At 44.7% G+C, this 27,743-nt stretch overlaps 1 protein-coding gene and 2 long non-coding RNA genes across 3 annotated transcripts; 2 read left to right on the forward strand and 1 right to left on the reverse strand.

The window, feature by feature from the left end:
- The first annotated feature begins 1,685 nt into the window (after nucleotides 1–1,685).
- On the forward strand, nucleotides 1,686–9,798 carry LOC134865592 (uncharacterized). Its single transcript, XR_010165975.1, has 4 exons — nucleotides 1,686–1,758; nucleotides 2,158–2,199; nucleotides 9,205–9,411; nucleotides 9,513–9,798. It is a non-coding gene; the product is annotated as an uncharacterized LOC134865592 (long non-coding RNA).
- Nucleotides 2,306–2,662, forward strand: LOC134865652 (uncharacterized). Its single transcript, XR_010165983.1, has 2 exons — nucleotides 2,306–2,517; nucleotides 2,623–2,662. It is a non-coding gene; the product is annotated as an uncharacterized LOC134865652 (long non-coding RNA).
- A 16,385-nt stretch (nucleotides 9,799–26,183) lies between the features above and the next one.
- Nucleotides 26,184–27,537, reverse strand: LOC134866376 (uncharacterized). The gene is made up of 3 exons (XM_063886504.1): nucleotides 27,268–27,537; nucleotides 26,902–27,088; nucleotides 26,184–26,755 (listed from the first exon to the last, which is right to left on the reverse strand). The coding sequence occupies exons 1-3, from the start codon at nucleotides 27,399–27,401 to the stop codon at nucleotides 26,282–26,284; spliced, it is 795 nt and encodes a 264-aa protein (XP_063742574.1). The 5' UTR covers nucleotides 27,402–27,537; the 3' UTR covers nucleotides 26,184–26,281.
- Between the last annotated feature and the right edge of the window lie 206 nt (nucleotides 27,538–27,743).

Consider the following 27,743-nt stretch of genomic DNA (forward strand, 5'->3'; position numbering starts at 1 on the left):
AGGGATACAAAATGTACCTATCCAGTTATATCGACAATTATGAAGGTAAGTTGTAACTATGGCACAATATTATTGTAGCTACATAGCTAACATTAGCGCTTACATAGTGATATTACTGTGGTAATAGCTTTACTTACTTTTATAATTTAACGTGGTCTTTGCTCGACTTTTCAATGTTCAATGTCCAAAATCCTCCGACGCAAGGCTTCGTTGTCCTCAACCAAGTCACTTGCTCGTATCACCGTTTGTGGCAACACCGAGTAGTCGTGGTCAGTAGCTACAGCCGCGATTTCCATCTCGTTGTCAGAGACATCGGGACTCTCCACATCTGGCCGCGGGCGCCTCTCCCAAACACTCGGTCTAGGTGCCGATAGCTCAAACCCGTTCCAAGAACAGAACAGGGACTGATCCCTTTTGGAGTTTTCTTAGTCCCCCGGCTGTCACGACAAAATCTGTGCTTTTAAAGTGCCTACTGCAGACCTTTGAATGTTTCGTCGGACTGAAATTATCCCTTCGGATTCTCCTCAGCCACTCGGCCCGTACCGCCGGGTCAACGGGAAATGAATGAAAGGAAAGTAGCTTATTGTACCTCGAAGAATTCGTACACTGAGGTACACAACAGTGCAGTGCCGATGTCCCCACCCTTTGAAAGGTCAGTCGTCTTTCTTTTATTGTGAACACACTCATTGTACACTTCTAAATAGTAAAAGCCGGTTACCGGTATCCAGCTGTCAAACGCTATCATAACACGGAAGTGTTCGACCGGAAGTTTAGACGCGCATACAAGTAACAGCGGAAGTAGAATTTACGGTTACCGTGCAAGGAGGCTATTACCAGAGGGAACTTTGCTAACGTTAGATATGGTCAGCAGAAAAAAAAAGCTTTGACAATAAAAGTGTGTGGTTAACTGGTGAAAGTATGATGCTGACGAGTTAATACAAGCGTGTATGAAAACAGTTTGTCGATTATATAATGTTAACATATTGTTTTAGTCATCCATCCAAAGTTGTAAGTGAGATCAGAAATGGGATCCGTAGACGGGCTTTGGCGTTGTTGATGTTCTGTGGACAGGTACCACAAAGCGTATTCTTCGGTCGTAACCAGTCGTGAGTTCTTCATTGACCAATCGGCTTTCATTAGCCAGATGCTAGCAGAACCTGGGTCGCAACTGCCCAACCTGTAAGAAAAAAAAAGGCTATGACCCCCAGATTATTCCACTTTTGACGAAAAATCCCTGTCGACCTCTCGGAAACCACAGTAGTATTTTGGATTTTGTAGACGATATGCTAGGAGAATGATGTAGCTAGCCGCCTAGCTCCATAGGGGTCCATGTATTCTGCACTCGCCCGCGATCGCCCCCTAGGTGAACTGCAGCCAAATTTGGTACAATGGGGGTGAATAGAGAGTGAAGGGGCTTTCCGTAGACGGGCTTTGCTATTATGAAAATGTTCACATGCTCACCCAGGTCCACGTCATTTCCCCCCAAGAACTCGTGAAGCGTAGGGAAACACATGTGTGTGTTCCCACTCACACAACCCGCCCAGAATTGTAGCTTCCTTATCATGGCCTCAAACCTACGGTGGCCCTGAGAGGCCAGGGCGCTGCAAATAAAAAAAACCCCGCTACAAATAAAAAAAACCCGCTGCAAATAAAAAAGCCACAACGGAAGTGAATTACCGGGGACTATTACTGCCGATGCACATGGTTTTTTTTATGCAAGAGAAGAAGGCTGGGGGATCTCCAGGAAACATCTCATGGGTAAGTTTATGATGTTAAAGTTACACAGGATGTACATGATATCGGTCGCTGCCGTATTTATGACTTTAAATGACGTTGTTCTGTGTGTGGGAGCAGAGTATGTGTGTAGTGTATAATGTTAGTAGAACTTAGCTTTGACCAAACCTGCAGAAAGCTATTTTCAAGTTGTTTGCTTGTCTGTGAAAACTGTAAGGGTACAGTTTGATTCTGCTCGATTTATCCGTGCAGCTTGAACCGTTTTAAATCTAGACTACTTTTATCTGCTAACGTTAGCTGTTTTGTAATGAATGCACCCTCAGGAGATCCTTCAGGACTTGATGGTACGGAACAGTGCCATGTTGCAGACTGCTGGGTGCTTCAGACATGTCAGGTCATGTGAAGAAAACATTTTTTTTGTAGAGGAGTACCTGAAAACCAAAGGAACAACACTGCAATCGAATGGTAGGTTTTTGTATTTCATTGTTGTTTCTAAAATAATTATGAAAAACGTGTTGCTGTTGTCCCATGTTCTTGCTTACTCACTTCTATATGAGGCACATGTATTGTTCTGCCCCTGGCATTGAAAGTGTGTTTTTTGTAATGTATGTGGCATAGGTTCCTGTACCTTTAAGAGGGAATGCTCTAAGGGAGGGGCTGCTAGTTAGGTGACCGGAAGTCACAAGCACGTTATTCACATAGAGAGCATGCAGGATCGACAGCTTGATCAGCTCTTCCATTAAGATGCAGTTCCACATCTTCTTGTTTGTTAAAGCAACGTCTGTAAGTGTTATCTTTATTTTCCATGTGTTGAATTATAGATTTACTTCTTTATGCTTACTGTTTAGCTTTATTAATACTTACCTTATGTTTGTATTGTGTTTACAGTTTCACGAAATTACCATTAAACTACATGAGTAATCCTCAACACGCTGTGGAGTTTTTTGGGAAACGTTTAACTGAATGGATAGTTAGCTTGCTTGGCTAGCGAGCCCATTACAGTGAAAAGACGGCAACACAGCTAACAAGATAGCCGAAGACAGCCATCTTACAGAGCTAAATTGCTAACCGGCTAACGGAAAGACATCCATACAGCCTGTACGCCATCATATCTGTTGCTGGTATTAAAAACGCACCGTCATTATGTCAGCAGCTAACAGTAAAAACAAAGAAAATGGAGATAATAAGTCTGTGAGCTCTCGCTCTTCCGGTACATCGTCCAGCTCAAAGATGTCTATGGCTGTGGCCATGGCCAAAGCAAAAGCTGAAGCAGCGCAAGCTAGAGCGGCACATTCAAAAAGGGAAATTGAATTAAAGGTAGAGCAAGCACGGATTAATGCCAATCTTGACGCATTAAACGAAGAGAAAGAAAAAGATGCTGCCATAGCGGAGGCTGATTCTCTGATGGCTGGTATGAGAGAACAGTGGTTCGAAGTGGTCAGTGAGGCTGCCAGTAAAGTATCAAAAAAAAGCAAAGAAGAGCGTACTGCTGCTTACGTGGCAGAGCAAGCCAGTATAACTGCAGTTGATTCGCCAGCCAATATAAATGGTGACAATCCCACATTACCAAACCCACAAAGCATCAGCCAAGCCCAAGACACCACTCCTTATGAGACTACGTCATTCTACGCATCTCAAGTGTCGCATTATAGAGAGACTACACCTGACTACACACCGCAAGTCCCTCATCATATTAAAGCGTCGCCACATTATAGCCTAAATAAGCATTTGCCATCCCCTGTACATCAGCCTGTCCATGGAGCGCCCTGTAGAGTTGGATGCGACCACTCTCAAACCACCAATGACCTCGCTAAATATCTGGCCCGCAGCCACCTCGTGACATCAGGACTCACTGTATACGATGAACAACCAATGAACTACTGGTCATGGAAAATGTCGTTCCATAGTGCTATTGACAACCTGGACTTATCTGCTGGAGAACAGCTCGACCTTCTCACCAAGTATCTCGGAAAAGAGTCAGCAGAACAGGTTAAACGGATTAAATCGGTCAATATCAGACACCCGCCTACTGGATTGACTATGGCATGGGAGCGGCTCGACGAGCTATACGGCTCACCGGAGGCCGTCGAACAGGCCCTCTTTGGTAAACTGGAAAGCTTCCCCAGAATCACAACAAAGGATCCACAGAGACTTCGAGATTTAGCAGATCTGTTGTCAGAGCTGGAAGCAGCTAAACAAGATGGCTACTTCACCGGTCTTTCATACTTGGACACTTCAAGAGGAGTCAATCCTATAATTGAGAAACTCCCACACAACATTCAGGAAAAGTGGATCTACTTCGGATCACGATACAAACGTGACCATTCGGTCAGTTTCCCTCCTTTCTCTGTGTTTGTCGACTTCATTCGCAATGAAGCAAAAGCACGTACAGACCCAAGCTTCAACCTCTTCACACAAGTTCCAGCAGAGAAAAAGAACAAGTGGGAGAGGCCTATGAAGGCGCCTGTATACGTTCACAAGACCCAAGTCTCTTCAGTGGACAAGCCTGAGTCAAGAGTAGGTAACAAACCAGTGGACCCAAGCAAACACTGCCCCCTACATGGAAAGCCTCACCCCCTGATGAAATGCAGAGGCTTTCGAGAAAAGAGTTTAGAGGAACGCAAACAGTTACTCAAAGAACACTACATCTGCTTTCGCTGTTGCTCCTCCACAGAGCATCTCTCCAGGAACTGCTCCGCCGATGTCAAATGTATGGAATGTGAGAGCACCAACCACACGACAGCACTACACCCTGGACCAGCAACCTGGAAGTCCAATTCGTCCCCTCCCGCTTCAGAGCATAGTGGGGAGGAGGAAAAAGCGGAGGCCCAGGAGGTCACTTCGAGGTGCACTCAAGTGTGTGGCGAAGGATTAAGTGCGAGAGCCTGTGCTAAGATCTGCCTCGTCAGTGTGTACCCCACTGGACACAGACAGGAGTCCAAGAGGATGTACGCAATACTCGATGATCAAAGTAACCGCTCCCTTGCACGTTCAGAGTTCTTTGATGTCTTTAAGATCTCTGGGTGCTCCTACGAATACACTCTCAAGACATGTGCAGGACTTAAAGAGACAGCGGGGAGAAGAGCCATCGGTTACACTATCGAGTCACTGGACAAGAAACTTAGCTTTCCTCTACCTACGCTTCTCGAATGCAACGAAGTCCCTGACAATCGAGCTGAGATACCTACCCCGGACGCCGCACGCCACCATACTCACCTGAAACGTATTGCAGATGAAATACCACCTCTCGATCCTGATGCTAACGTACTCCTCCTTCTGGGAAGAGACATTCTGAGGTTACACAAGGTCAGAGATCAGATTAATGGTCCAGGCAATGCACCCTTTGCCCAAAGACTGGACCTAGGGTGGGTCGTCATCGGTGACGTTTGCCTTGGAGGTGCACACAGATCACCACAGGTGAACAGCTATAAAACATCCATCCTAGAGAACGGTCGTGCTACCCATCTACAGCCATGCAACAACCAAATCAAAGTGAAAGAGGTTTTCAGTCAAGCACCTACATATCAAAACCATCCAGTACCTACCTTCGCATATAGCTTAGGAAAGCTAGCAGAAGACAGCTTAGGCCAAGCCATCTTCACTCGTACTGCCGATGATCACAGACTTGCACCTTCCATGGAGGATCTAGAGTTCCTTCACATCATGGATGCTGAGTTCCATCAAGACAGCTCCAAAAGCTGGGTCGGACCTCTGCCTTTCCGATCCCCAAGACAACGGCTGCCCAACAACAGGAGACAAGTGCATGACCGCCTCCTCTCGCTCCGCCGCACTCTGGAAAAACAACCGCAGATGAAGGCCCACTTTCTAGAGTTCATGCAGAACATGCTTAGCAGAGGACATGCAGAGATCGCTCCACCCCTGCAAGTAGGGAAAGAATGCTGGTACTTACCCCTGTTCGGCGTGTACCATCCCAAAAAGCCGGACAAGATCCGAGTGGTCTTCGACAGCAGCGCATCACATGAAGGAGTCTCACTCAACGATGTCCTGCTCACCGGCCCGGACCTGAACAACAGCCTGCTAGGCGTACTTATGAGGTTCAGGAAGGAGCAAGTAGCCATTACGGCTGACATCGAACACATGTTCCACTGCTTCGTGGTGAAGGAAGACCACAGGGACTATCTCCGCTTCCTATGGTACAGGGACAATGATCCTACCTGCAATGTCGTGGACTACCGGATGCGAGTGCACCTTTTTGGGAACAGTCCTTCTCCTGCTGTGGCCGTGTACGGTCTGAGAAGAGCGGCCAAAGAAGCAGAGGCAGAGTATGGCAGTGACGCAAGAAGACTCATTGAACGTGAGTTCTATGTTGACGATGCTTTGAAGTCGTTCGCTACTGAGGAAGAGGCCATCAGCGTTCTTGGAAGAACACAGAAGATGCTTTCAGCCTCTAACCTCAGGTTGCACAAGATTGCATCAAATCGACCAGCAGTCATTCACGCATTCCCACCTCAAGATCGCTCCAAAGACGTCAACAACTTGGATCTCTTTGTCGATGACCTGCCAGTCCAACGTAGTCTTGGATTGTCTTGGAACATGCGAGCAGACACCTTCACATTCCAGATTGAAAACGACAAAAAGCCATTCACTCGCAGAGGGGTGCTGTCAACCGTAAACAGTCTATATGACCCTCTAGGGTTTGTTGCACCGGTCTCTGTTCACGGAAGGCTGATACTCAGAGAGCTCACCACGCAGGCAGAGGATTGGGACTCACCACTCCCAAAAAACATGGAGATCGAGTGGACAAGATGGAAAGAGTCGCTTCAGGACTTACAGGACCTCCAGATACCTCGTCCTTACACGTCCCTCTCTACCGCAGGTGCACAAGTAAGAGAACTCTGTGTTTTTGCAGATGCATCGGTGAAAGCTGTCGCAGCTGTGGCCTACATTAAGGTGACGAACCACGAAAACCAACCCGAGGTTGGCTTTGTCTTCGGGAAGGCAAAGCTGGCGCCTCAGCCTGACCTCACTATCCCAAGACTAGAGTTGTGCGCTGCTGTACTTGCTGTGGAGATAGCCGAGCTGATAGTTGAAGAGATGGATGTCACATTCAACAACATCACATACTACACAGATAGCAAGGTTGTCTTGGGATACATCCACAACCAGTCGAGGAGATTCTATGTGTTCGTGCATAACAGGGTTCAACGTATTCGTCAATCACCCTGTCTCGGCCAGTGGAAGTACGTCCGTACAGACCTTAATCCAGCCGACGTTGGAACAAGAACAGCTACTCCAGCCCTCCTACGCAGCACAACATGGCTCACCGGGCCAGACTTTCTTAAGAGTGAATCCTTGTCCACGCCTGAAACTGAAGAGAGCTACGACCTCATCGATCCTTCCTCTGACTCTGAAGTACGTCCTCAGGTGACCACAAGTATCACACATGCAGCCATAGGTATGGTTCATCCTCAACGCTTTGAACGCTTCTCTAAGTTCAGCACTCTCGTCACAGCAGTTGCACACCTGATCCATGTAGCACACTCCTTCATCCGCCCTGTGCAAGGCGAGTGCCAAGGGTGGCACATCTGTCGTCCTACAGAGGAAGAGCTGGCGAGAGCTAAAGTGTGCATCATGAGGAGTGTTCAGAACCATTGTTATGCAGAAGAGCTGAAGTGCATAGCCAAAGGGTTCCCCATTCCATCCTCCAGCAGCCTCTGGAAGTTGCATCCTCTCCAAGACCCAGATCAACTCCTAAGAGTAGGAGGACGCACAGCACAAGCAGGTTTAAACATGAATGAAACACACCCCATCATCATCCCTGGCCAGTATCATCTGGCGACTCTGCTGGTGTGTCACTATCACGAGGCTGTGAAACACCAGGGAAGACATCTTACTGAAGGTGCAATACGGGCTGCTGGTTTCTGGCTGGTGGGAGCAAAACGCTGTATCGGCAGTCTGCTGTACAGATGCGTCACCTGCAGGAAACTGCGAGGAAAAACCGAACATCAACAGATGGCCGATCTGCCAGCAGAACGACTCCAAGTAGCACCTCCATTCACCTACGTAGGTGTTGATGTTTTTGGGCCATGGGAAGTCGTCTCACGCCGCACAAGAGGAGGACACGCTAACTCTAAACGATGGGCTGTGATGTTCTCATGCATGAGTTCAAGGGCAGTTCATATTGAAGTGATCGAGGCAATGAGCACCAGCAGCTTCATCAACGCTTTGAGAAGGTTCTTTGCCATCAGGGGCCCCGCAAAACAGATTCGGTCCGACTGTGGCACGAACTTCGTCGGCGCTTCCCGAGAGCTGGAGATGGACAAGACAAGTCCTACTTTCCAGAAAGTGGAAAAGTACCTGAGCACTCAGAGTTGCACCTGGGTGTTTAATCCGCCCCACGCATCCCACATGGGGGGAGCGTGGGAACGTATGATTGGCATCGCTCGCCGTATACTGGATTGTATGCTGTTGGAAGAAAAGAAATCTCGTCTGACCCATGAAGTTCTCACAACATTCATGTCCGAGGTAACTGCTGTCATGAACGCGAGACCACTCATCCCAGTGTCATCAGATCCGGAGTCGCCTCTCATCCTCACCCCAGCAATGCTCCTGACCCTCAAAACAGGCTCTACTCCTCCTCCTCCTCCTGGCCACTTTGATGAGGCAGATCTCTTCAAAGAGGAATGGAAGCAAGTTCAAAGCCTAGCTGACATCTTTTGGAGCAGATGGAGGAGTGAATATCTCAAAACCCTGCAGCTACGTCACAAGTGGCAAGGAAAGAAGCCTTGTCTCCAAGAAGGGGACATCATTCTCTTAAAAGATAGTCAAGCAAAGAGAGATGAATGGCCCATGGGCATTCTCACCAAGACCTTTCCAGGAGAAGATGGACTGGTTCGGAAAGTTGAAGTGGAAGTCGTCAAAGGTGGAACCAAGAAGACGTTCTTTCGTCCTGTTACAGAAGTTGTTCTGCTTCTGTCTCCTAAGACTGATTCTGTTAATTAATGTAGAGTCTTGTAAGACCCTAAGTGGGGAGTGTTCTGCCCCTGGCATTGAAAGTGTGTTTTTTGTAATGTATGTGGCATAGGTTCCTGTACCTTTAAGAGGGAATGCTCTAAGGGAGGGGCTGCTAGTTAGGTGACCGGAAGTCACAAGCACGTTATTCACATAGAGAGCATGCAGGATCGACAGCTTGATCAGCTCTTCCATTAAGATGCAGTTCCACATCTTCTTGTTTGTTAAAGCAACGTCTGTAAGTGTTATCTTTATTTTCCATGTGTTGAATTATAGATTTACTTCTTTATGCTTACTGTTTAGCTTTATTAATACTTACCTTATGTTTGTATTGTGTTTACAGTTTCACGAAATTACCATTAAACTACATGAGTAATCCTCAACACGCTGTGGAGTTTTTTGGGAAACGTTTAACTGAATGGATAGTTAGCTTGCTTGGCTAGCGAGCCCATTACATGTATCTTTGCATGCATTTTTTAATTATATTTTGGATTCAAGGCTGGACTTGACAGTTTGCAGTTTCTGACGCTCTGCAGCAGCCTCCGACGGTCCTGACCCCTGCTCTCTGTCATGTCGATTTGATGCTGTCTGCTGCAGAGATGAAAAATCTGTTCCAGCCGAAACTTAGTCAACAGGAAAGCAACAGAAGGGCTCAGGAAGAGAAAGCTATGAGTTACTGGGCAGACTATCTTCTCGATTGTGAAGGTTAGTCAATTTGCTCTTGTCTGATTTTTATACACCTAAATTATGAAAAGTTATAAAAATAGTATTTACTGTCAATTGATTCCAATGTTCTCTACTTTTAGAAAATGACAGCTCAGTGACCTTGGAGGAGGTGTTAATATTCGCTACAGGTGTGCCATGTGTGCCTCCTGCTGGTATGAGTCCTCTGCCACGCCTTCAGTTCCTATGTTCTACAACGTCAACATTCTCAATGGCAAATACCTGTGCCAACATTTTAAAGCTTCGTCTTTTGGACACTTATGGTGCTTTCAAAGCCAACATGAACTTTGGCATTAACAATTCCCCCGGCTTTGGGTGCCTTTTAAACAATTAAATAACTTATGGTAAAAGTTAATGATGCCACACACAGTACACAGTCAGTTTTATCAACATGTTTTTACATGGACTTTGTTAAAGAGTAAAGCTGAATGACTCTTCATTAAATGGTTTGAGAGTGGTTCATTTTAACGGAAGTACTTGTTTTTCTACGTACAGCATATATGTTACACACTCACTACAAAGATGACAAGGCTGTAGCTGGTTCACGAGATTTTACTCTCAGATCCACTGTGAAAACAGAAATAACAGTAGCATATGTGACTGATGCCATAAATGAATGTTATTGTTGATTCGTCAATTTGTTATGGGTTGTGTCCAAAATCACTCACTACCTACTATATAGAATTCCCTATATAGCAGGTAGGGAATAGTGAATGAGTGAGTGATTTCGGAGACGCCCATGGTTTTTAAAATGTCAGAAAGTGAAGCCTCAGAGAACAAATTAATCCAGCAAATATTCACATTTTAGAGGCTGGAACCTGCTTATATTCAAAACAAAATTAAAATCAATTACCAAAATATTAGGTGCATCATTTTCAGACGATCAACCAGTCAACTGATAACACGGATGTAACACTAAACATGTTTTACAAAAAAACATGAATATGCTGTATGTTTATTTAAACAAAGAAAGTCTTTCAGTCTTATGACTTATGCAAAGATAAAAGCTGAATATTTCACTGGACTTATATACTCAGAATTGCAGCATTCTAAATTATTTTCAACCTACGTTGGAATCTTTTACACAAAACAAGGCTCTGGGGGGCTGGTGGGGCAATGTATTCTACAGTCCAGACATGTTTTTCATCGAAATGTAATTCTGAACAGCAGCTGTCCAGTTCACTGGTTGAGCCAACCCACTCCGTCTTTGCAAGTCCACAAAATGCATCTCCAGATTCTCATCACCACACAAACTTGCATGATGCCATCAAAGTGGTGTAGGGCTTCCCAGGACACTGGAAATCCACACTCCCTTCCACCAAACCTAAGAACAGTCATAAATTGAAACATAAGTCAAGTGATTACAAACTGATCATTTAACCCCCCGAACATGCTAGATAAGTATTATAACTAAAACTCCATTGAGTCAGTCCTTCGTTAATAAATCCTAAACAAAGAGCTTTGACTTGAGAAGTCAATCTCAGGTTGACAGCAGCTCTTTCAGTCAAACATGGTCATTCTATTCACTTTCTAACACAAGGTACTTTTTTGAATTGAATCAGATAAATCGACAGTATAGCTTTGGAAATTTTCTGATTTAGGTTTTGTGTTGGAATCCATTTTTAGCCGTTTAAGACTTGAAATCATTTTTGAAATAATGAGTTTTCAGACTAAATGAATGACGTTATTTATCAAGTGACAACTTGTCATATTGGGCTGATACACCAAATTATATGAAGTCAGATATATTTCAAAGTAATATTACCTAACAATTTGAATACAAACCTGTGAGGCAGGTGGTACACTTTTTTTTCTAGGCTCTTATCTTTTTATGTTATATGTTCTTTTATATTTGCACTGTGGGACTGCCAGAAACCGTATTTCAGTATCTATAACACATGTGGAAACTTTGACAATAAAGTGGACTTTGACTTTGACTTGACTTTACATGGCATCAGGTTTACCTGATGGACACTGAGACAGGCGAACAGGTCGGATGGTGTGGTTGTTCCACAGCTGTCTGTACTCATCAAAGTCTTTTTTTAAGATGTCCAAAAACACATATCGCAGCAGACACTTGTGCTCATGGCTCCCATTGAAGAGATGCCTCTCTCTAAGGTCACTGAAGAGGTCTGAACTGAGTCCTAATGGTGGAATTAAAAATTATAGTATTTCATGAAAAAAGGCAACTTTAAGTAAAAACTCTCGATGCGCTGGTTTGCAGTTGAGGTACCATACATGTGACTGAGGGCTCCTGCAAAATCATCTGTGTGTTGAGATCATAATGTGCAGTTAATGACTGCCATAGTGCTGTTTTCAGTTCCACAGTCAGTGCGAAGGCGGGCTGGAAGTAGTTCAAACTCTGATACACACTGCAGGTAATGCTGCGCAATGATGCCCGGATCGTTGTTAGTGCTGCCACTCCTGAGCCACATAACTTTCCTTGCAAAGCCGTCGATGCAGCCACTGATGGCAATACCAAAGGGTTTAAGTTTATCATATCCATCAGCGTGCCACACTTGGTTTGGTCCTGCTGTGACGTATCCCCTTCGGACAAACCTTCGCCTGGAACGAAGTTGAACACCAGATGGATCCAGTCTGGAAATCGTTTGTCTAACATCCTCTGTTTTTACTGTCAGGTGATACTTTTGATGCAATGTCTGCCACATAGCTCTGTAACCCAACAGCCGACACGAGCCTCTCAGTTCATGTGCAACAGTTTGGTGCACAGTGCCAATAGGAGTGTAGTCTGTCCTTCTTGTTAGGCCAGCTTTCTGTAGCCTCCTCTTTAAGGTCCTCAGACTAAGAAAAATGTTGTGTCTTTTTTCTAGAAAATCAAGTATCACTTCATAAGCGTGTCCCTCCCTGAAGTACTTGTGGATGAGGCCTGCCTCGATTCCTTCATTAGATTCTGTGACTGAAGGGAAAAGACAACAATGTCGTAAGGAATGAAACCTAATAAGAAAAAAACCTATTAAGAAAAAAATGAACATGTATCAGTAATGAGGAAAATACATAATTGGTCAACTTTGGTATTTCACCAGATGTTTTTACTTGTTGGCATTTTTTTTATCAGTAGTTCTAAATCATGTTGAAATTGCCATGACTGACAATAAGATGTGTATAGCATATATTAAAATGGCAACAAATCATATTCTCACTTGTGGTGAAATTCTTGACTTTAAGGAGGAGCTTACCATCTTCAAGAAAGGGAGCCAAACATTCAATGTTGCTGCCACAGGAGCCACAAAACCTCCCAAAACACCCACCAGTCCCACAATATGGACAATACATTGCCTGTGGAAAAGGAGCAATGTGAATGTTATTCATTTGCAATGGAATAACAGCTACTTGGTAAGCTATTGCAGCAGGTAATGTTTCCTGCAAACTGCTGACACTAATTTAACAGCAGATATCAGCTGCATCACTTAATATCTGAACCATGCATTTACAATGTCAAAATAATTTTTAAAAAAAGAAAAGAAGTCAGTAAACTTCCCAAAGGAAGCACATCTTGGACAGGATAGAGACCCTTCTCTATCTGTAAGCAGGATAAGAGACCGTTATTTATCTCTAGACAGGCACATTTAGATGACATGTTGATGGAGTCAAGATTGACTACAGGTGTAGTGGAGAGTTAAAGGTAACTCAGTGTTGGCACTAGTTCTGTAGTTTATCACTAGGTTCACCCCGGTGTGTCGGCCAGAACACCACTTGAACCACTTCACATTTCTTGTTGTTTTAACTGGTGTCTAAAGATGAACTTTTCTCTCCTGGTTCTGTTCAGAGATTACCTCCCTATCTGTATCTCAGCTGGCCAAGAAACGCCGCACACTGGGCCCAGATGATCTTCAGAGGCTAGCCACAGAGGTGAGATAGAAGCTAAATGTGTGGTGTAGGCCTTTTACAATGTTTTTAATTATTGTAGTACTATTTTGTGAAAAAGTGGGGAATACCTTAGAATAGGCCCTATATAATATAATAGTCTAGTTTTATAGAGGTGCAATTTTAATTTGCATTTTTTACTATTAAATGAACACATATATTCAAAAAATAAATCGTTTTTATATTTTAAATAATTAGAAAGCTGACTAATAGCCATCTCCATATTGTATTAAACTGGTGCATTCATTTTTTAGGTTTGTGACACACTATCTTGGGCCATGCAAAACACAGATTTGCCTTCACAAAGCATCTGATCAGTGCTACACTGCTGCAGGCAGACAGATTCCAGCAGTACCGCAGCCAGTTCCCTGAAGCAGCACTGAACACCACCATGGAGGCTTACCCACTGCTGAATAAGAACAAGCTGAAAACTGAACTGGCTCTCATCTACAGCAACGATAAGTTCAAGAGCTGCAGTGGTGCTGTGGCTCTGTACCAGCTCTTCATGGGGAACAATCTTCAGGACACCTTCTCAGAGACTGTGGCGCTGCTGAAGATCCTCATCACAACTCCTATGACCACAGCTGAGTCTGAGAGGTGCTTCTCAACACTGAAGAGAATCATTAATAAAATAAAAATATTTAGAAATATATGTATATATTTTTTTAGATGTGCAAGATAAATATTTCATAGTTAATGATGAGTAAAGTTGTTTCGTTCGTTGACATTGTCTGATTGGTGACGTATTTCCGCCCTGGGGCGCAGGAATCTTTGCCCATAGACTCTCGTTAAAAGTGGTACATGCGCAGTAGCTCCTCTTCAATACAAGAGATAGGACGATGTTGGGGCGCACCTCTCCTGCGCCACGAGCTGAATGCAGCTGGATTTGGCGGCGGGGCTGACGTCACAGCCTTCTGTCATAAAGTATGTGTATTGTCCATGTTATATATGATATATATTATTTAAATATATAGATATAGAGATATATCTAGAGATAGATATAGAGATAGATATAGAGATAGATAGAGAGATAGGTATAGAGATAGAGAGATAGATAGATATTTATTATATATGTATATTGGCCCTCTGTATAGTAATATAGCACATATGTATATTTGTTCATACTACATCTGTTTATACTATGCCAATTATTCCCACCTCTTTATACTGCCCTTATCTTTACATAATCACTCTTAGCTGCATATACTGTACATACTCTATATATCGCACTTGTTTCTCTTTGCACTTCTATCTATCTATCTATCTATCTATCTATCTATCTATCTATCTATCTATCTATCTATCTATCTATCTATCTATCTATCTATCTATAATGTTGTTTTTGTTGTTTTCATTTATGTAAATACACTCGTTTGATACCTTAGTACATGTATGCATGCTTTTTTTTTTATATATACATTTTGGAGTTATAGCCCCCCCTGGAGAAAACTCCACCAGCCGCCACTGGTTCAATCTCTGCGGAGACAAGCGTTCATGTTTCTGAATTGTCCCACTCACACACTAGATGTGTCTTTCCGTTTGAGACACGAAGATGGTTTTTACATGGTGTTTGCGAGCTTTGTGTTTGGAGTGCGGGGAGTTGGGTCACAAACGTATTGCGTGTCCACAGAGACGACACACCGCTCCGCCTGGTTTCCTCTTCAGAAAGTTGTAGGGACCGATCTGTTGGATGAAAAGAAACGATATCATCTCAGAAAACATGTCACTGCTATGAAAAAAGGTCCAAGAGGAAGCAAAAGAGGGAAGAAACTGAAAAAGTCTAAATAATTTCAACTTGATCATGCAACACTGGCTGTCTCCTCCCTGCTGTGTATACCTGTTGGTTCTTTTTCTCTGTGTCTTTCCTCTAATGCAGGCTTTGAGGGTTGCTACTTTAAACAATAACGGGGGTAGAAGTGCACAGAAAATAGTTTTAGTATCAGACGTTTTTAATAAAATGTTTTTTTTAGATGTGATCTTACTGCAGGAAACTCACAGTGACAGCCTGAATGAGACAGACTTGGGAATGTGGTGGTGGTGGGGGGGGGGGGTACTCAGTCATGGCTCTAACCTTAGTGCTGGGGTAGCTGTTGAAATCTTGTAAAATGTTCAGATTAGTGCCAGACTTTAATCTGAACATTTTACAAGGTTTCAATTTCTGTGAGAATTTTAAATTGTTCTGGATCAACTGGAAATCAGAGAGAAACTCTTTTCCTTCCCTGAGTCAGTGGTCGGAGGTAGGAAAGGCTCAGATTAGAGTTTTCTGCCAACAGTATACATCCTACTCCACTGCAAACATTAGAAGGGCTATAGAGCAGTTAGAGAGGGGGATCAGTGAGTTAGAGAGGGTGTCTGTTGAAAACATAGAACAGTCCCTCCTAAAAAAAACAACAGCTTAAGTGTTTTCTTCAGGAGAAAGCCAAAGGAGCTCTGATCAGAGCCCATTTTACTTCCATGCGAGACATGCACCTACCACCCTTTTCTTCAACCTGGAGAGGTCTGTGGGCCAAAGGAAGCAGATGGTATGTTTACGTCTTCCAGATGGACAAGTAACCTCTGAAACTGCTGAGATGAGGAAACATGCAGTGTCCTTCTACACTGACCTGTTCAAAGCCGAAGTTTGTGATGTGGAAGCTGCTGATGAACTTCTTCAGGGTCTTCCACAGTTGAGTTCAGCAGAAAGTGACAGCCTTGTTCTGGAGGAACTGACCTCTGCAGTGACACAGATGGCCTCGGGCAAGGCTCCAGGCATAGACGGCTTACCTGCAGACTTTTTCAAACACTTGTGGAGTATTTTAGGACATTACTTGTTGGATGTGTTTAAGGAGTCCTTTGGAAAAGGGGCTCTTCCAGCTCCCTGTAGGCGTGCGGTGATTTCACTGTTACCTAAGAAAGGAGATTTAACCCTGCTGAAGAACTGGAGACCTGTGACTCTGTTATGTACAGACTATAAGATACTGTCAAAGGTTTTAGCCAACAGGCTGAAGTGTTTTATTGAACTTCTTATTGGTACTGATCAGACATATTGTATCCCTGGCAGATCAATTGTGGACAATTTGCTTTTGATGAGAGACACTTTTGACGTTTGTAAACTGTATAACATAAATATTGGTATCATTTATATTGACCAGGAGAAGATGTTTGATCATGTTGATCACTCTTTTCTGATTGCCACAGTGCAGGCTTTTGGTGTTGGGGAGAATTTGTTGTCCTGGGTGAATCAGAATCAGAATCAGAAGCACGTTTTTTATCCCAAACTGGGACATTTTTGCATTGCAGAAGCAAAATACAAAGAGAAGCAAAACAATAAAAATAATTACAACTAAAAACAAATAAAGTAAAAATAAATATGAATGTGAAATAAATTGAAGTGAAAGAAATATGAGTGCCTCAAGGGGCGGTAACCGTCGAACCTCCTGGTGGACACCGGTGGTCAGGGAAGCCGTCCGACTGAAAAAGGAGGTCTTCCGGGATATGTTATCCTTGGGTACTCCTGACGAAGTTGCAAGGTATCGACAGGCCCGAAGGGCAGCAGCCTCTGCAAAGCAGCGGGTGTGGGAGAAGCTCGGAGAAGCCATGGAGTCGGTCGGCACCAAAGTTTTTCTGGAAAACCATCCGACACCTCAGGAGGGGGAAGCAGGGAACCATCCAAGCTGTGTACAGTAAGGATGGGACGCTGTTGACCTCAACTGATAGTGTGTTAGGGCGGTGGAAGGAACACTTTGAGGAACTCCTGAATCCGACAACTCCGCACTTTATGTTAGAGGTCGGAGCTGGAGTATGAAGGGGGATCAACTCCAATCTCACGAGGGAAAGTCACTGAGGTAGTTAAACAGCTCCACAGTGGCAAAGCCCCGGGGGTGGATGAGATCCGCCCAGAAATGCTGAAGGCTCTGGGTGTTGAGGGACTGTCATGGTTGACACGTCTCATCAACATTGCGTGGAAGTCGGAAACAGTACCGAAGGATTGGCAGACCGGGGTGGTGGTTCCTCTTTTTAAAAAGGGGGATCAGAGGGTGTGTTCCAATTACAGAGGCATCACATTACTCAGCCTCCCCGGGAAAGTTTACTCTAGGGCAGTGGTTCTTAACCTTGTTGGAGGTACTGAACCCCACCAGTTTCATATGCGCATTCACCGAACCCTTCTTTATTGGAAAAATAAAATGTAATTTTTTCAAATTCAAGACATAGGTATATGTTTTACTGGGGCACAAAATGAACAGTGCATCAACATCACTGTGTTCAAAGAACAAAACCAGCAAAACATGATTTTCACACAAAAACATAATAATGAATACTTACTGCAAATCAGTGTGACTTCTGCTGTTGCCTTTGAGATGACCAGTTCAGAAATGCGCGGCTTCACCTTGGCAAGTGCCACTCTCATGTCATTTTCGCAACAAAGTCTGTTCCTTTTCTTCGTTTTTATGTCCAGCATCCTCGAAAAGGATTGCTCGCAAAGATATGTTGTAACAAACGGTATGAAAATCTCCAGGGCTTTCTTGGCAATAACAGGGTACGTTACCATTTGTTGACACCAAAACGTTGAGAGCGTAGTTACTTACACAGTAGTCAAGCAGGGGAAAGTTTGCGAAGTTATCGTTCTCTGTTCGTCGTTTCCATAACGGAAACTTTTTTTGAAAAGCCTTCAGGTTCTCTTCCGCTTCGATGATGTTGACTCCACCGCCCTGCATCTGCTGATTGAGACGATTGGGCTGGTGGCAGCGCATCTGAGAGCTGCGAAGATATCAGCCATGTACGCTAAAATGAGAATGAACTCAGAATTTTTGAAGCAATCTGCATGACAATGTTGGTACTCTTGCAAAAACAGGTCTAATTCCACACGCATGGCAAAAACACGATTCAGCACCTGTCCCCGGGATAATCACTGAACGTTAGAATGGAACAGAAGTACCTCGAATTCAGAGCCCATTTCTTTACACAGCTCACTGAAGATGCGGTGCCTCAGAGCACTATTTCGCACATAGTTCCACGCATTCCACTACAATTTTTAATACTTCTGCCAGTTTTGGAGGCAAGGTTTTTGTTGCCAACGCATGCCTGTGCAGAATACAATGCGTAACAATGATGTGTGGTGCATCGACTTTCACTAGCGCACCAAAACCAGACTTTCTTCCCAGCATGACTGGAGCTCCGTCCGACCAAACTGCGGAAACCATATCCCACGAAAGATTGTTGTCTCTGAAGAAGTCATCCACAAGTTTCTTCACATCGGTTGCCTTAGGTGTTGTAAGAGGCTTACAAAATAAAAAATCTTCCTTTATCACGTCGTCTTTCACATAGCGCACGAATACAGCAAGCTGGCTTAGATTGGAAACGTCTGTGGTCTCGTCGAGTTGGAGGCTGAATTTGAAATCAGATCTGCAACTACTTGAGCCAATATGTCTTTGCTCATGTCCTCTATTCTGTCACTGATGGTGTCATTTGAAAGAGGAATTTGGGATAATTTAACTTCAGCCGCTTTTCCCAGCATGATATTCGCCATCTTCAACACATCTGGTTTTATGAGTGTTTCACCAATGGTGTGTGGTTTGCCCTGCTTTGCGATCAGGTAAGCAACTTCGCACGATGCTGTGAGGATCGGTTTGTTGATGGGTACAAAGCCGAGAACAGGCAGAGTAGCCTTTTCATCAAATTTGGCTCTCTTCACCTTGAATTCAGCGTTGTGTTCTTGTATTCCCCATCTCCATGCTGCTTAAGGAAGTGTTCCCTTAGTTTTGCCGGTGCTAGACTAGAATTGCTCAACTTGGCATTGCAAATCATGCAGTTAGGACACTGACTCCCATCACGTTCCGTTATACATGTGAATCCATATTGTACATATTCGTCCGACCACTTTCTTTTTTTGCTCGACATAATTAGTATGAAGGGATTAAAATATTAAGAAAGAAATCACACGACGTACCATCACGACAGTCACAAGTCGACTACTGAGCGCACCAAATTCCCTGCAGCACAGATAGGCCAAGCGATGTAGCGTGATCACCTGCAGCCAGTGATGGCCAAGCGGGGCGTGTCATCACGAATCATATGAGTCGGGTGTGTGTCTTGACCTCCGCCAAACCCCTGAGACTGACTCACCGAACCCCTGGGGTTCGATCGAACCCAGGTCAAGAACCACTGCTCTAGGGTGCTTGAAAGGAGGGTCTGGCCGATTGTCAAACCTCAGATTGAAGAGGAACAATGCGGTTTTCGTCCTGGTCGTGGAACGACGGACCAGCTTTTCACTCTCGCAAGGATCCTGGAGTACGCTCATCTGGTCTACATGTGCTTTGTGGATTTGGAGAAGGCATATGACCGGGTTCCCAGGGAGATGCTGTGGGAGGTTCTGCAGGAGTATGGGGTGAGGGGGTCTCTACTCAGGGCCATCCAATCTCAGTACTCTCAAAGCGAGAGCTGTGTCCGGGTCCTCGGCAGCCCGTCGGACCGATTTCCGGTGAGGGTTGGCCTCCGCCGGGGCTGCGCTTTGTCACCAATCCTGTTTGTGATATTCATGGACAGGATTTCGAGGCGTAGTTGTGGGGGAGGGGGTCTGCAGTTTGGTGGGCTTAGGATTGCACCACTGCTTTTTGCAGATGATGTGGTCCTAATGGCTTCATTGGTCTGTGACCTTCAGCACTCACTGGATCGGTTCGCGGCCGAGTGTGAAGCGGCTGGGATGAGGATCAGCACCTCCAAATCTGAGTCCACTGCAGTCGCTTTACCGCACCGTTGTGACGAAAAGAGAGCTGTGTCAGAAGGCAAAGCTCTCTGTCTACCGTGCCATCTTCGTTCCTACCCTCACCTATGGTCATGAAGGATGGGTCATGACCGAAAGAACGAGATCGCGGATACAAGCAGCCGAAATGGGATTTCTCCGCAGGCATCTCCCTTAGGGATAGGGTGAGAAGTTCAGTCATCCGGGAGGGACTCGGAGTAGAACCGCTGCTCCTTCGCTTTGAAAGGAGCCAGTTGAGGTGGTTCGGGCACCTAGTGAGGATGCCACCTGGGTGCCTCCCTAGGGAGGTGTTCCAGGCACGTTCAGCTGGGAAGAGACCGAGGGGTAGACCTAGGACCAGGTGGAGGGATTATATCTCTTCGCTGGCCTGGGAGCGCCTTGGAATCCCCCAGTCAGAGCTGGTTGATGTGGCCAGGGAAAGGAAAGTTTGGGGCTCTCTGTTGGAGCTGTTACCTCCGCGACCCTGACGGAAAAGCGGGAGAAGATGGATGGATGGATGGATAAATATGAATGAAAAATGAATAAAAATGAAAATGAAATATACAAATGTACAAAAAGTTGAAGAACTCAGGGCCCCCCTGTGGTTGTATCAGCCTATGCTAATGATGTCAGTGTCTTTATCCAGGGTCAGCAAGACATCCAGGAGCTACAAGACAGTCTAGTTCTGTATGGTAAGGCTGCTTCAGCCAAAGTTAACTGGGAGAAGAGCGAGGCTTGTTTGGTAGGTCAGTGGCGTGTAGTGAATAGCCCCCGTCTTCCTGGTAACCTCAGGTGGGGAAACAAGGGTTTAAAGTTCCTGGGAGTTTGATTGGGGACTGGGGACATGGTGGCACAGAACTGGGAGGGATGCTGGGAAAAGTGCAAGCAAAATTATTCAAATGGAAATGGCTGCTACCCCAGCTGTCCTACAGGGGAAGAGTTTTCATAGCCTCTTCTCTGTGAACTGCAGCGGCTCCTAGTGGATTTCTTCTGGTCGGGACATCACTGGGTGCCAGGGCCTTGTGGACATCACTGCCAGGACTGCTGCTTTTCGACTACAGGCAGCTCAGCGGCTGCTGTATGGGTCATCTCCCTGCTGGCTAGCTATGGCCCGACTTGCTTTGGAAGGCAGGGGGTTTTGGTTTCGATAAACACCTGTTTCTGCTCAAGGCCCCTGTGTACAAGATAACTGGACTTGCATCTTTTTACTGTTCAGTCATAAATGTCTGGATGATCCTGAGTCTTTCGAGACCACCTGACGCCCGTCCTGGGATGTGGCTCTTTGAGGAACCTGAGTTTTGATACTGATCTAGCTGACCAGTGGAGAAAGGGATACAAGTACATCTTCCCTCCCTTGAGTGTGGGTCCTACAGTGGGGGAATGGAGAGAAAAGGAAGGTCTGCTGCTGTCCCTAAGGACTTTGACACTTGGAACGTTCAGCTCCTGCAGTGGGAAGCAGCTATACTCACACAAGGGCACAAGGAGGGGCTGCCCATTCTGTTTTATGGCAGAAACGTTGGAACATTTGGTAGTGTCCTGTCCCCGATTGGCTGGTGTAAAACAAATGGTACAGGAGTGGGTGGAAGGGTTAGGGGAGGTTTTCTCCATTCCACTATTTGTCCATAGCCCCAAATACACCCTGAAAAAGAGTAAATCTCTAGCTTTGTTAAATTTCTTGTTCGCTAATGCTAAATTAGCGATCTGGAAAGCCAGCAACTTGCTGGAGTGGGATGGACAGATGTCGTGCTCTGTCTGAGGGGGCTGGTGGCAGCGCATCTGAGGGTGGAACATGAATACTATAAACCATGGCTGCCCAAATTGGGGCCCGCGGGCCAAACTTGGCCCACGACCGATTATATTTGGCCCGTGCCTTCCCGCACTGTCCCACCATAAACGATCAGAAGCTCTCGTTGAAAATTATTTATTGGCGCACTACCAAATATTGCCATAGGATGCTCCAGTCAGCTCCTAGCTATCCGATAACGCCCAAGACTAGTGAGTGAGAGGATTCAAGGATGGAGCGAGGCTGTGGCACACAGACAAACGAAAATTTAAAAAAACTTGGGAACAGGACTATTTTTTTACCGAAGTAGATTCCAATGCAGTGTGTCTGGTATGTAAGCAGAGGGTCGCTGTTTCAAAGGAATACAACATTGGCCGTCACTATCTAACTAAGCGCGGGATGACAGGTGAGGCACGGCCTCACCTGTCATCATGAAAAGTTAAAATGAAGAAATAAATTGAAGAAATAAAATGAAGAAATAAATTTAATGATCATATTTATCCAGTTGTTTGTATTATAAAGTTATTTTCCTTTTAATTTCACCAGTTTTACATTATTTTGATCCAAAATCGCTGAATTTTCATATTCACGTTCAAACACTGAGAACGGCTGCTCGGTGAGGCACCAACCTGCTGACATGCTATACAGTGAGACTGTAACTGCTGTCTGTCTGTATGTCGCTATTAAAATGTTCAAACACTCTGGCTATATTAACTAATTTCCATACTTTAGCTGGTGTATATAATATACAGTGTTTTTTGTCAACTGTATGCAGGGCTGGACTGGCATCTGAAAAGGGCCCGGGCACTTTTGATCACCCAAGGGCCAAGCGCCATTTTTATATATATATATATATATATAAAAATCTTCCACTCCCATTTCAACGTTCTGATTTGGCTTTAAACACAACAATATAAGTTGGAAACCAAATCTAGTCAGAGCAATATTTGACACCAAAGCTAAGGCACCACACACACACACACACACACACACACACACACACACACACACACACACACACACACACACACTACTGTATGTTTTAAGTCTTACTGAATATGTAAGTCTTACTGAATAAAATTAAACCTGTAGTAATAATTTCCTTGGTTAAATGTTTTTATACTTTCAGCTTAAAATTGCTCCAATCCACATACTGTTAGTGAGCTTACTGAATGGAATGTTAACACACACACACCCCCTAGCGTAAGCTAGTCATTATGTCTAACAGTGTTTTTTTTTCGGACACTCGTCATTTTTTTCACCACAGCAAAACCAAGTGACCGCTTCTTATTGCTTAGGCTTCCAACATAACTTGTTAAAGTTCCGTGTACAATACGCCTTGAAACATCCAACTGCGTTGTCTCAACCATGAAGAAATTGAAACATCCATTGCTTTAATGCTTTCCAGAACACAACGTGGTGAATGGTAGGATAGCCTATCCATGACCACCACAGGAAAATGCAACTCATAAAGACACGATTAAAATATCAGATACACATTGCCAACAACAAAGCTAATATACCATGTTTTTACATGTCATGCAAATTGGAGTGAGCGCGTAGCTATCAGCTATCAGCTATTCCTAAACAGTAGCACGGCTAGTCAGCTTCTTACCTATCCATCTACCGTGCAAATAGGCAGAAAACTTAAGATAATACGAGATGTCTTGATAATGACGTGGCATGCCATTACAGAAGGAAAATATTACAAAAATACATTTTGTATAAAATCACAGTTCCACAAGACATGACAAGCAGTAGAGTAGAAATAAGATATTTGTTGGATTTGAGAAAGTGAAAGGGGGGATGCCATAACTAACACGCACTAGCAATTAAAAGACACAGCACATGTCGTCCTTGTGACAGCTGACAGCTCAAGACAAATGGATGATTTCTATAAGCTGTCAAAACAATACAAGAAAGGTGTACGAAAATAAATCGGTACATATTTGTGACTGATTTGAGAGAGTGGGGGCGACACATTTAGTCTTAGTTTCAGGCAATAAATGGGAAAAACGCCGAAGCAGTGAATAGCTAATCTGCCTAGCTAGCTAGGGTATTTCTAGACGGGACGGCACTAGCATAACTTCAAACACATCACATGACCTTGTAACAGCTCGACAAATGGAAGATTTATATATGCTGGCGCAACATTACAAGAGAAGTGCATGAAAATATATCAAATGGGTACATGTTTGTGACTGATTTGATAAAGTCAGGATGACAACTTGGTATCGGTTTCAGGCAATAAATGGGAAACGAAACGCCGAAGCGGTGAATAGCTACACTGCATTGGCTAGCTAGCGGGTGTGTTGAGCTGAATTCTAACCTCAATCTCTCCCTGCTGGGTCACGTCTCGTGACTCTCGTCTCTCCGTCTCCTCCTCCTCTGGTTCCCCGGCTCGAACCACAATCTCCTCCGCCTCCTCCTCCTCTACATTCTCCACCACCTGTGCGCTCGTTGTCGTTGTACCGGCGGCCCCACCGCCCGAACCCGAGGTTGAGCTGCCTGGTTCCCCATCATCTCCCACGGCCCCAGCAGCAGCCCCACTACCCGAACCTGAAGTCGAGCTTGTGCTTTTGAATAAGTCGGTGATTTTTGCACATTTTGCTGCGTCGTCTTTAAGTTTTTGCTTTCTCTTTCCCATTCGCTTCTCATGGCCACTCTTTTGTTTCTCCATCTCGCGACCTCTCTATCCTCCACCATTCGCTTTCAACATTTGAGGTGATGACTTGGGTCAAGTGAGGGCCTCTAGGGAGGGGCAGGCCTTCGAGAACCAAGGAATTTCATTGGACTAGCCAAATGTGCCTCAAGAGAAGCATCCAATGGGCCACGAAGTGTCATGTTTTTACCGTTGCAATCAATAAAAAATATAATATATATAATGTATGTTTTGTTTCCGGCCCTGGGAAGGCCCAAAACGTTGGAGGGCCTGGCGGGATTTGCCCGGTACGCCAGATAGCCAGTCCAGCCCTGACTGTATGTCTGTAACGTGTCTCTTGTGCTGAGCAAAACCGCTGCGAAGAGAGACTAGGTGAGGCACGCAGTTCTCCTGCCTCATGGCAGTGGGTGCTAGTGAGTCCAGTTCAAATCTGATTGTGATGACGTCAGTGCCTCACCAGCCATGAACTTCACCGCACGTCACTGGTCTGGGTGTAAGTCTCAGTTACTGAAGCACGTGGTGTCTCATCGCAGACAGGTCTATATGATACTGAACAATCGGAACGCGGAGCTCAACCTCCGTTTTCACGTTAAAGTAGATGATTATGACTACGTGATTTTTGCAACCTCGTCAGTTATGAAGTGTTTTGGTTGCGGGGAAGAGGGGCACACCGTGAGTGCCTGTCCGGGGCGCGGGGACTCGACTCCGCCGGCCGTTGTAGTGGAGCATCGGGCGGCTGCTGCTGCTGAGGGAGGGGTGTCTCCAGTTGCTGCAGTTGCTTTGTCCGACGGGGCATGCGGGGGTGTTGCACAGGGTGTGGGTGATGGTAAAGATGTTCACGAAAGGGAGGTTGTGGTTTTGTGTAGAGGTGAAGAAAATCAGGTGGGGAGAGAAAAAGATTTTTTTTTAAAATAAAAATGGTGAAAAAAACTATGGAAGCCCATTTCCGCCAGAAAAAAGAAAAGAAAAAGTAAAAAAGTCATGTGGAACAGGAGAAGGTTAATGTATGCCTTGAAGAGTGTGTGTTCAAAGACTTCCCATGTGATGAAGATGTGTTCCATATCTGCGTGGACCTAATGTCAGAGCATAATCTGATACTAACAAATGATGTGTTTGAAACAGTTAACCTGTATATTGAACTCAGACAGCTGATATCCAATGAACTAGACATAGATCCTTAACTTACCTGGGCCTGTCACATTTTCTATTTGTTTCATTCCAGGACAAACTGAAACTTGTGCACTGACTGAAATTTGTCATATATTCACACATATTTTAACCTGTGATTGAGGCAAATATAATTGTAGCTATTTTAGAGACTTTAAAGATGTACCAAAGATGTTCAGTTCTGTCTAACAAAATGTATGTACACACAAAAGTACTGTGTTGTTTTTACATTGACTATAAAAAAATTAGTGGTGGGCATAGATTAATTTTTTTAATCTAGATTAATCTAGATTAATCTTGGAATTAATCTAGATTAATCTAGATTAAAATGGCTCATTTGAATTCTGCCGAAGGCATTCAGAATATGTGTGCTACCCAAATAATGACTAAAAGTAAGTCTTTGAGAACGGGTTTCTCAAGCCAGGTGGTGCATTAGACCAGGGGCTCATCTCCAGTTTCCAAAATGCATCACAAACTGCTTGAGAAAGCTGTTCTATGATAATTGGTGATGAAAATAAATCAATGACAATGAGATGTACTTGTGTTTATTAACTGTTTATTTTTAGTTGAACAGTAGGCCTATATAACAGGTTGTAATGAACTGTTTACAGTCAGTAGCTTTGTGTCAGTCAAAGCTCTATTTCTCCTTCTTCCACCAGTCACTCAGGCAGACCAGTTTGTTCACATTTTCTGGTGACAAACAAGCTCTCCTCTTCTGCACAATATGGCCTGCTAAAGAAAAAAGTCTCTCGCATGGGACAGTTGTGGCAGGGGTCCCCAAGTATTTACGGGCAATTTGGGCCATCTTACCATAGACAGCAGTGTGCTCCGACCACCATTTCAGTGGACACTGATCTAGACTGGCACTGGGCTCTACCTTGTACCTCTCCACTGTACTGTCTTCTGGTGTCTCCTCATGTGATTCTGAGTCGGATCCCATCAGTAGCAGGGCTGTTTTCTTCTTGGGTGGCTCAGGGTTCTCCTCCCTGAGTGGCTGCACAGCAGGTTCTTCTCCCTTCATCAACGCACTTAGCTTTGCCCACACTGGCTCCCTCTCTGCTCTGGGCAAGCACTTGAGGTCCTTAAATCGTGGATCTAGAGCAGTCGCCACCTTTGATGAATAAAAAATAATAATTATTGATTGATGAAAATGTCACTTTCCAAATCCAACCTCCATATTTCTTCATGACTTATTCATCTGGCTCTACAGTCTTTATGGTCATAAAATGCAGTTATCTTCTGGTCACTCTGACATACCTTAAGCCATTCCAGGTTTATTTTCTCCCTCCGCTGGTTGAGGTCCTTGATGAAGGCAGCCTTGAATCGCACAATATAGGCAGGATCATCATCTGAGATGTTCATCGCGTGCTGGAGGTGGCACAGGGCAGGTAGAACCACAGAGCAGGATACATACTTATCTCCACCAAGGAGCTCAGTGATGTACCTACAGACAGACAGACAGACAGACAGACAGACAGACACACACACACAGAGCAAAAAATTATTAGTGACAGATTCATTTAACTCAGATTACACATTTAAGGGCAGGTGTTTCTTACATACAAAGTGACATTTAAAAATTTGTATGCCAATTCATGAACACACTATCTTTGTAGATCATACCTGCATGGCTCCAGCAGTTTCTCTAGCTTTGCCAACTTCTCATAATCCGCATTTGTTGGGAGGGCCAGGTTGTGCTTCTGCAGAGACAGCGTTGTGTGCAGTGCGTCTCTGTTGCGCCTCACGCGCTTTATCATCTCGAGAGTGGAATTCCAACGCGTTGGAACATCTTGCACGAGTGACTCCTTAACTTGTCCAAGGGAGGATTGTTGGACATTTAGCTCGTCTGAGTTGGCCGGACTGTGTTTGAAATGTCCGACCACTTTACGGCACTTGGCCAGTGCACTATCAAAACCACCTTCCCGAAGTGACATTACAATAGCTCTCTGTACAACATGCGCAACACAGGGCAAGTGCTCGAATGGCAGTATCCTCCCTGCTGCCACCATATTAGGAGCTATCTGTTCCAATAGTGCTTATTTTGTCAGTTATCCCCCACTGATTAGCAACGTCGAGGAACTGCCTTGCACACGCTTCTG

The sequence above is a fragment of the Eleginops maclovinus genome, chromosome 6, assembly GCF_036324505.1.
Source record: "Eleginops maclovinus isolate JMC-PN-2008 ecotype Puerto Natales chromosome 6, JC_Emac_rtc_rv5, whole genome shotgun sequence".
NCBI lineage: Eukaryota > Metazoa > Chordata > Actinopteri > Perciformes > Eleginopidae > Eleginops > Eleginops maclovinus.